General features: G+C 45.9%; 1 protein-coding gene across 3 annotated transcripts in view; it reads right to left on the minus strand.

Moving 5' to 3' along the window:
- Positions 1-12,757, minus strand: part of LOC137140967 (solute carrier family 12 member 7) — a 246,385-nt gene that overhangs the window by 127,016 nt on the left and 106,612 nt on the right. For all 3 annotated transcript variants that reach the window (XM_067529728.1, XM_067529736.1, XM_067529746.1), the window contains 2 exons: positions 3,035-3,181; positions 1,781-1,835 (listed from right to left, as the gene is read on the minus strand). In XM_067529728.1, coding sequence (XP_067385829.1) covers positions 1,781-1,835; positions 3,035-3,181 — 202 coding nt within the window. The remainder of the gene's footprint in view (positions 1-1,780; positions 1,836-3,034; positions 3,182-12,757) is intronic.

The following is a 12,757-nucleotide window of genomic DNA, read 5'->3' on the forward strand; positions in this document are numbered from 1 at the left end:
TATCCATATCAGAGTCTGACCCTGAGAGTCTCTAGTAGACCATCCCAGTAGAACCTCTTTTACAGTCCTTGCCCAAACAGAGTCTCTTTTATCCATATTATCTTAATTTAATTCTTATTTCTTTACAATTTATCAGAGGGAAATGCCTTTTCATTTTTATTTCCTCAAATATTGGGTAGACAGAGATAAAAGGGACATTACCAGGAAGGAAAACATAATTTGGATGGGATGGAGGGAGAAAGAAAACATGTCCCCCTTGTCATCATCCCAGCTCATGGTTGCACCTATACTTTATTTTAGGACTATGAGTCATATAAAATACAAAATACACACTTTTTTAAAAAGACATGCTGTTGTTGCTACTTTCCAGCTTCTTACTCACCAGTGACACATGCTTATTTCTCAAAGTGGAGGATTTTTTCCAGTAACTTCGTGTTCTGAGTTAATCATTAACCAATATTAAAAACCTTCCCTTTGATCAAAAGAACAGCTTTGATTGTGTCTAAATTTCTCTCTTCATTCCAAACACTATACATCCTATTGAACACTCATTCAATTGGGCTGTTTGTTCCAAGTAACACAGATCAAATTCTACTTGGTATAGCAATAGATCTTGAAGAAACATTAAGAAACTAAACATTTTGATTGAATAAGCAAAAAAGTGGGACATTTCAGGAGTCCTGAAAGAATTTCCTAGGATAATAGGGGGGCATCATATGAAAAAGCAGGATGTAGGATCACTTTGTGCGTAAGGATTCCATTTATTTTTCTACTGAAATTTTATGTCATGTACAGAAGTTACCCTGTGTATGTTACAGACTAGTTTTATTGCACAGATTCATACATTTTAAGAAAAGATAAGACTATTATGATACTCTAGTCCAACCTGCTGTATAACACAGATCACATAATTTCACCCAGTAATTCCTGTATCAAACTCATAATCTCTGGTGGGGCTACGGCATATATCTTTTAGAAATGGACCAATCTGGATTTAAAGATTCCAAGTAATGGAGAATGTGCCACATCAATATGTAAGTTCTTTCAATAGTTCTGGTATCCTCAAGTCAAAATGGAAGTTGAAAATTGGAAAGGATTCAGAAAAGAACTATACTAAAGATTTCAGATCTGGAAAACCTGCCTTAATGTGAGAGACTGAGCTTCTCAATCTATTTAGTTTATCCGAGTGAAGGCTAAGAGGTGACTTGATCACAGTCTACATGAGGAAAATATTTCTTATTTTAGACTGTTCTTAATCTTGTAGAAAAAGGCATAACAAGTTCTAGTGATTAGAAGCTGAAACTAGACAAATTCAGACTAGAAATAAGGACTAATTTTGAAACCATGAAGACAATTAACCATTGGAATAATTTACCTGGGGATGTGGTGCATTCTCCATCACTTTAAGTCTTTAAATGAACACCTTTCTGAAAGACACGATATTCCTCAAAAAGAAGTTATAGATGGTCTTGAAGGAGAAATTAATGGGTGAGGTTCTGGGGCTTGTATTACACAGGAGGTTAGACTAGATGATCATAATGATTCTCTCTCACTTTAAAGTCTATGCATAAATTAACATGCTAAAAGAGTGATTTTTCACGTACTCTAAAACATTACTTCTAAGACACCAAATATACAGTAATTTTGGTTTAAAATATCATGTTACATTAGTATCCCAACTTTGATTTGAGTTTATATATATATAAAATGCATATAAATCCTAAAAAGTGCATTCAATAATTACTTTAGGTTTAAGATTCAGGTTAAAAATTGTGATTACCTGGAACTACGCCATTTGTTGCTATTGCGCTCATTGAAATTGCAGTTAGCATAGTCTGTGGAAAGACAATAACTGAGAATGTTTAATTTAACAAAATAAAGTTTTTTAAAAACTATAAAGGATGGACAAGCCCAATAGCCTAGCTGGAATAAATTGAATCCTGGCAACAGGAAGTCAAGTTATATGCATTTTTTTTCTGACTGGCCTAATTGATTCCCAAGTCAGCCTTCGAATATATAAATGGGAAGAAGGGAAAACCTTGAGGACTTTTAGTGTTCACCAGAAAACAATCCAAATACAATATTGATTTAATTAAATAGTAATTAGTTACAAATGACCAAGCATCAGCATTACCTCTGTGTATCTTTTACCCCAGCTCCATATTCTACAACAATTGCATTTATGAACTTAAGCTACAGATAAAAAACAGCACTGCTAATAATTAAGTTTCAGAGTTTGATGTGAAATTTTGAAAAGTAATTCCTCCTTACCTAAATTCAAATAAACAAACACAAGAGTGGCTCAAAGTAGGAGGATAAATCAAGAGATGAACAAATACGAAGGATTAATTTAATGATTACCATAAAATACAATTTTAATTACTGAGTAAATTGGGCTAACACCAGCATTTTACAAACTTACGACTATCCTGTTTTGGCCAGTTCAATGAGGATAAGTAGTTCAGCTGGGCAAGAAATGGTTTCCACCCTTTGAAAGTTTTTTAAATTTCAAAATACTTTTCCATTCTGCATTGGGATGAAACTGAGACCTTTCTAAAAATCCCCAAAAACCAGTTTTCCCCAAAAATCAAAGACACCCCATAACAGCCTACCCTAATGATTAGGGCATGTTCTAATCACTGTGTCTCCCATATCCCATGTGAGTGCCATAATCATCTATATAATAGATTATTATAATAGAATAATATAGTCTATATAATCATCTACAGATTGAGCCACTTTCTCTCTCTCTCTCTGGCCCAATGAATATCTCAATATTTATACAAAGTAGAACAATTCTAACAGGAGAGATTCAGAAACACCCATTCTAGAAAAACCCATAGCATTTTGGAAGGCAGGCTAATATTTTAACCCAACCTAACTCTCCCACCTGTATTGCTATTTGAGCTCTCTAAAAAGGTTGTGCCTTGCTGCTTGTACAAGGGGTGGATGAGGGAAGGGGAGTGGGTATGGCAGTAGCACACAATAGGATTTAGCCAGTGGTAAATATATAAGAAAATAATTTTTAACTTACACAAGCACAGCACATAAACACAATGATGAAAGATTCAAGAACTCCAGCTGTTCCAACAATCCATGTCAAACGTAGGAAAAGGATGACTCCTAAAATGTTTTGCAAGCAGGGAAGGTACACACCAATAAAGGTGCCCATACGTGGAGCCTGAAACAAACAAAATATAAATTACACCTAGAATATTCCTTTCCAAACAAAAGGTCAAGCATCTTAACACCTCATCCAGCAAACTCAGAATGACTTGTAACAAAAGTCTTTTTTGAGTAAGGAGTGACAAAAACCTAGTGAGGACCTCAGGATTCTAGTTTTATAGATTTATAGATAATAGTTAATACAGCACTTTTAAAAAATAGAAAATCTTATGCACTAAGACAGTCTCTAATTATTAAGAATTAGGAGACCTTAATGAAAGACAGAACACCGTACATCTGCCTGCCATGAGGTTTCTTCCACCTTCCTCTGAAGCATCTGGTGTTGGCCACTGTTTGAGACAGGATATTGGACTGGATGGACCACAGAACTGATCCAATATGGCACATTTGTTAATATTTCCTTTATTTCATTTGTGAGGCTCAGGGATAAAAAATATATATATAGGGGGCCAGATCTTAAAAATATAAATGACAGTTCTCTAGTCAGGCCCCACCCTAAATCCCAACCTTTGCCTACATTTCTGTAGGAGTGCTCAGCTGTGAAATACTTAACACTGATATTTACACTGGCCAGGTTTTTCAAAACCACAAACCTAAGTTAGTCTCTTAAGTACATATTTAGGCTACTAAATAGACATCTGATTTTAAAAAGTACTGAGCACCTAACACAATCAGCTGAAGCTTTAATCTTTTATTTTTTTAAAAATTAGATCATTGTCAATATGTAACCTCACTCATTCACACTTGTTGACTATCCCTTTGTCTGAAGGCACAGTGAGAAAATATTCCAGAAGTTTATACTTGGAAAGTTTTCTCCACACCTATAAGGGCTAAAAAAAAAAAAACCCTAGGTATTTGTTTTTGGTTTTTTGCTTTTTTAAATTAAATGAAAGTTTAAATTCCATAGAAAATGATGGAGCCACAGAAATGTGCTTTTACTTAATACCACCGCATATCAACCCAATCTGACTCCTCAATTAGGCTGCCTATTTTTGTGTTTGGTCTGTTAGATTATCCCTTACCAAGCATGGAAGAGAGAAATAATTTCACTTGATATGAACAAACCAGTGAGCCTTTATCTCTACTTTAAACACAGATATTTTATCTGATTAAAGATAAAGGAGCTCTAGATTGCGCTGCTGCTCACCCCCTTCAGGGAGACCCCCCCAGACCACTTATTGGCCTTGGCCTGTCTAAGGGCCAAGAGCCTTAGGCTGTTTATTTGCCTGCCCAGTCTCAGAGCCTGGCCCATTGACTGCTACCGGCCATGTGATACCTGGGACTGGAGCCCTATAGAGAGCTAAATCCCTACTGAAAGCTTGCCCACACAGGTGTGGCAGCAAGGGGGTGTGGCCTCCATTCTGGACTGACAAGGAGGGATGACCACCACCCTTCCAGGAGCATAGGTCCAGAATCGAGAGTCTGGGAGATAAGCTCTGGCCTGATTTGAATCTAGAACAGCTCCTATGAACTCTATTCTCTGAGTGGAGGTCAAAGTCGATTTCTGTATGTTGACTAGGAGACCCAACGTGACGAAAGATGACCTTATCAATTTTACATCTGCTTCCACCTGTTCCCTGGAGCAACCTTTGATCAGCCAGTCATCAAGGTATGGATAGACTTGTACCTTCTGCTTCCTGAGGAATGGGGCTACAACTGCCATACACCTGGTAAAGACTCTGGAAACTGCCAAAAGGCCAAACAGAAGTACCGTGAATGGGTAGTGGGTCTGGTTGACAGTGAACTGAAGAAACCTTCTGTAGCTTGGAATGATTGACACATGAAAACACGTGTCCTTCAAGTTGAGGGTACCAATGCCTCGGATCCAAGGAGGAAATAATCAAAGCCAAAAAGACCATGCGGAACATCAACTTCTTAATAAATCTGTTGAGGTTTTGTAAGCCCAGAATGGGAGTTGAACCCTTTGCCCCTTAGCTTCCAAGGAACCTCTTCCATTGCTCCTATCTTTAGAAGCACCTGAACTTCTTAGATTAGAAGTTGCTAGTGAAAGGGGTCCCTGAAGAGGGAGGAAAAAAGGGACGGAGCTGAATTGGAGGGAGTATCCCAGTTCTACCATGAGTAGCACCCAATGATCTGACATGATCTGGGCCCACACCTAGTAGAAATGGCATAACAGGTCTAAGAAAAATAGGGGTGGAGGATCCTGAATTGGTACGCCGTCTTCCGGCACAACCTCAAAAGTTCTGCTTGGGGCCAGAGGATTGTCTCACTGGACCTGCCCCATGGCTGGTAGAAGGCTGAGAGGGTTTCCTCCTATAATTCCTGCCCCTCTTGTGTCTGTACTCCTGCCTCTGTTGATGCTGGTACAGTTGAGGCAGGGTCTGAGGTCTGAAATGCCTCCTTTGTGGTGCTGGAGTGTGGAAGTCTAGGGACTTGAGGGTGGCTCAGGAGTCCTTAAGACTGTGTAATTTTGAGTCCGTCTGCTTGGACAACAGAGTCAGGCCTTCAAAGGGGAGGTCCTGGATTGTTTGTTGGACCTCATGGGGGAGGTCTGAGGCTTGTAGCCATTAAATCTGTCACATTGCTGAGGCCATTGTGTGGGCTGCTGCATCTGCCACACCCAGTGTCCTTTAAGTGAAGCCATTGCAACAGCCATGCCTTCCTCGACCAAGGCTGTGAACTGTGCCCTGGAATCTGATGGAATAGACTCCTAAATTTTTCCATGGACCCCACAGGAGCAAAAGTTTTATCTACTCAACACCGCTTGCTGATTAGCAATGCAGAGTTGGAGTCCCCGCAGTAGAATACACTTTCCTCACAAAGAGGTCCAGGGTTTTTTTTTTTTTTTTTTGGTGTGTCTTTCGCCCTAGGCATGGGGCCTTGTTGACCTTGCCTCTCATGTTCGTTGGCCACCACGACAAGAGATCTGGTGGGGGGTGGGTATAAAGGTATTTTTGGCCATTGAAGGGGACAAAATATTTCCTCTTCACCCTTTTTGCAGTTGGAGGCAGGGAGGCTGGAGTCTGCCAAAGTGATTTTATCGTGTCCTGTATGGTTTTTATTAGCGGCAATGGTACCCTGGATGGACCCACTGTGGCTAGAATGTCCACCACAGAGTCTGTGCTGTCAGAGACCTCCTCAATCTGAAGCCCCAGGTTTTGTGCCACTTTCCTTAACAACTCCTGGTAGGCCCTACTGTCCCCTGCAACAGGTGCCAGTGATGACCCTGCAACTGCCTTGTCCCAGGACAACGATGATGACACCCTTACTAGGTCGGTACTGGAGTCAACGTCGTGTTCGGTGCTGGGTGCAGCATCATATTCTGTGCTGGTTTCAGTGCCGAATGGTAGTATGTATTCTGATCAGGATGGTCGGTATCTGCTCCTGGGGGCCAGTGATAACGAGCATCCCAATTGTGGCCCCTGGGCTTTGTAAAATGCCCAAAGGGTTCAAAAAGGCCACTTGGTCAGCATTTGCCACTGTGGTGGCCAAGGCATGGGGAAGGGCTGGTGTTGCCTCTCTTCTTGGTGTCAACCTTGCTTCGAGGAGTACGACTCCGTCTCGGAGTCGGAGCCTGACAACTCATTCCTTGGGGAACAGGGTGGTGAAGTTCCCGTCAATGCTGGTGACAGATATCAGAGAGATGGTGGTTGAGGCATCATAGCTGGCTTCCCTTTGAATGGCATTGAGCGTTTCTTTGGCACTGGTCTGGTGTCTGGCGCACTCTCACACCTAGCAAGGGATGTCGGTATTGTGTTCCCAATAAGATCCCTCGCCGCCTTGAAGGTTTCTGCTGTGGAGGGGAGCTGCAATTCCTCCTTGCAGATCTCCCTGGGCATGGAGTCCAACAGCATTGGACTTGATGGACCCCGTCCCAGGGCTGGAGTCAACAGTACACGCTGGAGTGGCCTGACGCGGGTCACACACTGCTTGAGCCCTTATACCCACTGTTCTGGGCATTGGCAAGTGCCTCCTGTACATCTTCCTCTGCTTCTTGAGTGGGACGGAGGAAAGGGATTGAAGCCATGCCTGTGAGGTGTCCCTCAGTGCTAGCCATCTCTGATGATGCTGAGGGTCTCTAATCATGGATTCCTTCATCAGTGCTGTGTCTCTCACAGACACGGGTGCACTCTGCACTGAGGCCAACATAACTGGGTACTGACTCAGATGGGCCTGGTATGGGCCAGAGAGCAGCCTCGTTGAGAATAAACTTTAGTCTCTGGCTCCTCTCTACCTTCGTTCTTGGGTGGAGTTCCCTACAGATCTTGCAGCGATCCCTCTGATAAGTGCCCTGGGGAGACCTAAGACAAGTGGTGTGGGGATCGCTCCTAGGCTTGGGCTTTTTACAAGCCCTGCACAATTTAAAACTGGGGGAACGAGGCATGCCCTGGCCCCAGGAAAAGGTGAAGGTGACCCTGATAGGGGTCCTATCTAACTAAGCTAACTATCTCCAAATATTAACTATTTACAGATAACAGACGGGAACAACTATGAAGGGGATGCTTGCACAGCAAGAGCAGATCGATGTTCCAGCAACCATCACAAGTGGTAAGAAAGAACTGAGGAGATGGGGGGTCAGCAGGGCCCTATATAGGGCGCCATGAAGGTGCAACTCCAGGGGGCTCAAGAGCCAACCCTAGAGATACTACATGGGGAAAAACCTTCAAGTGACTGTGCACGTTGTGTGCACACACCTACTTGGAATCGACATGAACAAACACTCAAAGAAGAACCCTGATCTAGCAGAAGGTGAGCGGGAGGAGCTGCTGTCCCTTAGTGAAGCAAATGGTGCTGATTTAAGATGGGCATTAGACATCAAAACTGCTGATTCCTTTTTGCTGCTGTGTGGTACTAACTGTGCAGCCAGTGATTGCTCCCTCCTCTCTCTTGCCAGTTCTGCCCATTCTTTGGCTGTCTGTTCAGGGGAGATCTTGGCCCTTGGTACCAACAGCTTGAACCCACGACCCCTCTGAACTCTTAACATATTCGTATTGGGGCACTGAGTCTCACTCAATTTGAACAGTGCAGGGGAGGTGGCCCTCAACTTAGAGGCCTTAGAAGAAGATTTATTCCAACTGTTGTAGGTATGTTTTACCTTACCCTCCTCCTGCCTCTTCCTAGAGTCCTTAGGTTTGGTATTTGACAGTCTGGAGCTGGAAAGCATCTGACCAAGAGGGGTACTACTAGGTGATCCCTGCCCACATACAGAGGGGTCAGATGACCCATGGTCAGACTGGGGCCTCATTGACAGCTCCATTAGTTGTCTTCAAAGCTGGAACTCACGGGATTGCTAGGTTTGAGGCGAAAACAAATGTTAAATATTGCATTTGGAGGGGGATGTGGGTTACTTCAAGATAACACAAACAGGAAGCATGTAGATCATCATTGGGAAGACATGGAGGCAGGGCACATGGTATTTGAAGCCTGGGATCAATGTTGGGCAGGGGAAGGGAAACATCCCCTTGTACTCTGAAACTCTAACTATATTAGAACTAGCTATCTAAGGGAGGGAAAGACTATTTATACAAAGATAAGTTAAGTATACATGGGAATTCTAGCAAAGCTGAGCACACTGAGGAGTTCCATACAAGCACTAGAAAGGAACTGGAGAGGCAGTAGGTCTGTGCCTCCCCTTATGTCCTTGGTTCAAAATAGGCAGCACAAGAGTACTGACACAGACCAATGGACACTGCTAGCAAGAATTTTCTGGTCTTAGTCACAAAGAGTGTATGCATACCCACAGTAGAATACACATAAGAACCTCCACTTGAAGAAGGACATGAAAATTTGTAATACATACACAACAAATTATTTAACACTACTTACATCTTCAAAGGACTGTACAAATATTAACCAATTTTTTCCTCTCTCCCCTTCCACACCTGTGAAGTAAGTAAATCTTCTTTTTGCCAACTTCACTCCACTGAGACTACTGTCACTAAAGTCTGTAATAACCTCTTTGTGGCAAAACCTTGGAGCCTTTCCTCCATTCTCATTCTCCATGATCTCCACTGCTTTTGATACCATCAATCATAAATGCTTTCTCTACATCTTGTTCCTCTTGTTTTTTCATAAATCCATCCTATTCTAGTTTTCTTCCTTCTTCTTTGGCATTCCTTCAACATCTCTTTTTGACAGTTCCTCATTTTTCTCTCTCTTACTTTCCATGGCCATCCTACAGGTGGATGACTGCCTGCCTTCTCACTTTACACTCTTTCTTTGGGTAACTTAATATGTGTGCAGTGCTTCAACTCCCATTCTTTATATTGATGACTCACAAATCTTTTCCATTCCTGATAAGCCTCCCACCCTTTGTGCCAAAACTTTAGTACTTTTATCCAACATCTCCTTCCAGATATCTTCCAATCAACTTGAATTTGACAGTTCAAACTAAACACCTTCACTTTCCTCTCAAATCATCTCCACTCAGCCCCATTCTTTGTCACTGTTGAACGTATCATCATGATCATGATCATCATCCCAGTGACTTAGGCCCATAATCTCTAATTTGTCTTCAGTGACTCCCTCCTAATAAGCATTCTAATTTTGCTGGTTCACCCTCCACAGTATTTCTAGAATGGGACCTTTTATTTCTGTTGCTAGACCTAAAATTCTCATTCTAACCCATATCTCCCATCTTGATTATTGTACCCTCCTCTTCTCTGCACTCTCCTGATATCCATATTGCCTTCCCTCCAGTTTGTACAAAATGGATATATTAAGATGGTCTCTCTTGCCCATTTATATGCACTTCACAACCTCTTTGAATACTTTCACTAGCATCCATCTGCCACATAAATCAAGCTTCTTGTCATTGTCATCTACTTATCCTCCCTGGTCTCGTATCATGTCATCCCACCTCACTCTGCCAATGATGACTGCACTGCTTCTTCCTCCAACAGTCTGTACATGTTTTCTTCCACATGGAATTTCCTTCCTGACCTTCACATGACCATCATCCTTCCATGCATTAAAATTCCACCTCAAGAACCATTCCCACTATGGTATCTAAAACAAATTGGCTAACTGTAGCACGGGGTCCGGTCCGGCCCCATGGTTGTGGCCCTTCTTCGGGTCCTGGCTTGGAGGAAGGCCACTGCACCTTCCTACAAGGGGAATGTTAGCTGTGGCTGTGAGTCTGGTGCCCCGGCCCTGAGGCAGGGCGAGCGAGCAAGCAGTCTATCGCCCCGGCCCTCAGGCAGGGCGGGCGAGCAAGCAGTCAATGGCGCCGGCCCTTGGCAAGGCGGGCAAGTAAGCAGTGTCCTCGAGTCAGGAGTGCAGGGGACAGTACTCACTTTCTGGGTGGCAAGGATAAGGGGGAGGGGAGGAGGGACGCAGGCCTACCCAACTGCACTGCATCCCAGCCCAGGACCCTAGCAGTGGCAAAGGCGTTGCCACTAAGTCGGTGGGGCTCCTGCCGCAACACGCCAACAGGGCTTGCCCCTGTCTCAGCCACGGCTATGGCTGCTCCTGGGCTACTTCATTCCCGTATCCCCAGGTACCTTTATCTGTGGGATCCTCAGTGTCACTGGGGTAGACCGCCCACGGCAGACTCGCCAGTCCCTCGGCGTCCACAGGCGGGAAGCTCCTCTGCAAGCGGCAGCTCCTCCAGGTCCCAGGGCTCAGGGGATGGCTTGGCCTCAGACAGCTCCTCCAGGTCCTGTCCCATCTCAGGGGATGGCTTGGCCTCAGACAGCTCCTCCAGGTCCTGTCCCATCTCAGGGGATGGCTCAGCCTCAGGCAGCTCCTCCAGGTCAGGCCCGGCCTCGGGGGGGGGGGATCTCCCAGCCCTGGCTCAGAGGACTCAGTCCAGTCTTTAGGGCCTAAGGGCTTGGCCCAGCCCTTGGGGCCTGTAGGCCTAGACCAGTTTAGGGGGTCTGGGGGCCCTATCCAACCCTTAGCGGTTGGTCGCTTGGGCCCTCCCGGGGTCCTCGCTACAGGAGGCGCTCGCTAGGGGCAGCATCCCAGTCCAGTTCCGGCCTTTGCTGCAGCTGGCCGGGCAGTACGTCTGCTTCCGATGGCCGCTTGTCTCTCTCTGAGCTGTGGGGCCTGCTTCTTATAGTCTCAGCCTTGGCCGAGGCTCCGCCCCTCTGGTGCTGGATTGGTCATCCAACAGGACCTATCCCTAGCCAGCCTTCCGGTTGCCGGGCAGACTGGGCGGCCAGCCCTTTTTCGGTCCAACCCAGCGGTTGTGGTCCTTCTCCAGGCCCCAGGTTGGAGGAAGGCCACTGCACCTTCCTACACACACCCCCAGTCCAGTCCCCGGTCTCCGGGGCTGGCCTGCAGCAGTGGGTCCATCCAGGATAGGGCATCTGTATTGGCAGGATCCCGCCTGGCGCGGTGTTCAATGGAAAAGGCAAATGGCTGCAGGGCCAGATACCACCGCATCACCCAGGCGTTGGTATCCTTCATCCACTGGAGCCAGCAGAGGGGGGCATGATCCGTGACCACGGTGAAGGGGCTCCCCAGGAGATAATACCTGAGGGCTTCCAGGGCCCATTTCGTGGCCAGGGCCTCCTTCTCTACCGTTGCATAGTGCTCTTCCCGGGGAAACAGCCGGAGGCTTAGGTGCAGGATGGGGTGCTCTTCCCCGCCGAATACCTGCGTCAACACTGCCCCTAGTCCAACTGCCGAGGTGTCGGCTTGTACGACGAATGGGCGAGCGAAGTCTGGGATATGAAGGACGGGTGACACAGAGCCCCTTTGAGCGCCATGAAGGCTCGGTCTCGCTCCGGGGTCCACTGGACATGGGTTGGTTGGTCCTTTCGCAGGGCATCTGAAAGGGGCGCGGTGAGGGTGGCAAAGTTCAGCACAAACCATCTGTAGTATCTGGCCAGTTCTAGGAACTGCCTGACCTGTTTCTTGGTGGTCGGCCGGGCATATTCCTGTAGGGCCTGCACCTTATCAATCAGGGGTCGCAGGACCCCTCAGCCCAAGGTGTAGCCCAAGTATGTAGTTTTTTGCCCTATGTGGCACTTGCGGGGATTAGTGATCAGGCCCACGTTCCGCAGGGGCCGTAGCACTGCAGCCACTTGGTTGAAGTGGTCGTTCCAATCCTGACTATAGATGATCATGTCATCTAGGTAGGCGGCGGCGTACCTTATGTGGGGGGCCAGGAGCTGATCCCATCAGTCGCTGAAAGGTCACGGGGGCCCCATGAAGACCGAAGGGCATTCAGACAAAGTGGAACAGGCAGCTAGGCATTGAAAAGGCCGTTTTCTCTCGCAAGCGTGCGTCCAGTAGGATCTGCCAATACCCTTTCGTGAGGTTGAGAGTGGAAAAGTATTGGGCCTCCCCTAGCCGGTCTAACAACTTGTCAATGCGAGGCATGGGGTAGACGTCAAACTTTGAGATCTCGTTGACCCACCGGAAGTCGATACAAAAGCGTTGGGACCCATCTGGCTTGGGCACTAGCACCATCAAGCTCCACCACTCACTTGTTGAGGGCTCGATGACTCCGAAGTGTAACATGGCTTGGATCTCTTCATCTACCACTGCTTGGAGGTGGCGGGGGGGGGGGGGTGTGTGGAATGCACGCCCATCCGCACTACCTCCCCAGTCGAGTCTCTATGGTGTTATACACCTGGTCAGTCTTTCCAGGGGTCGCCAT

The sequence above is a fragment of the Emydura macquarii genome, unplaced genomic scaffold, assembly GCF_026122565.2.
Source record: "Emydura macquarii macquarii isolate MOO-44397 ecotype Brisbane River unplaced genomic scaffold, CSIRO-AGI_Emac_v2 contig_320, whole genome shotgun sequence".
In the NCBI taxonomy this organism is placed as follows: Eukaryota; Metazoa; Chordata; order Testudines; family Chelidae; genus Emydura; species Emydura macquarii.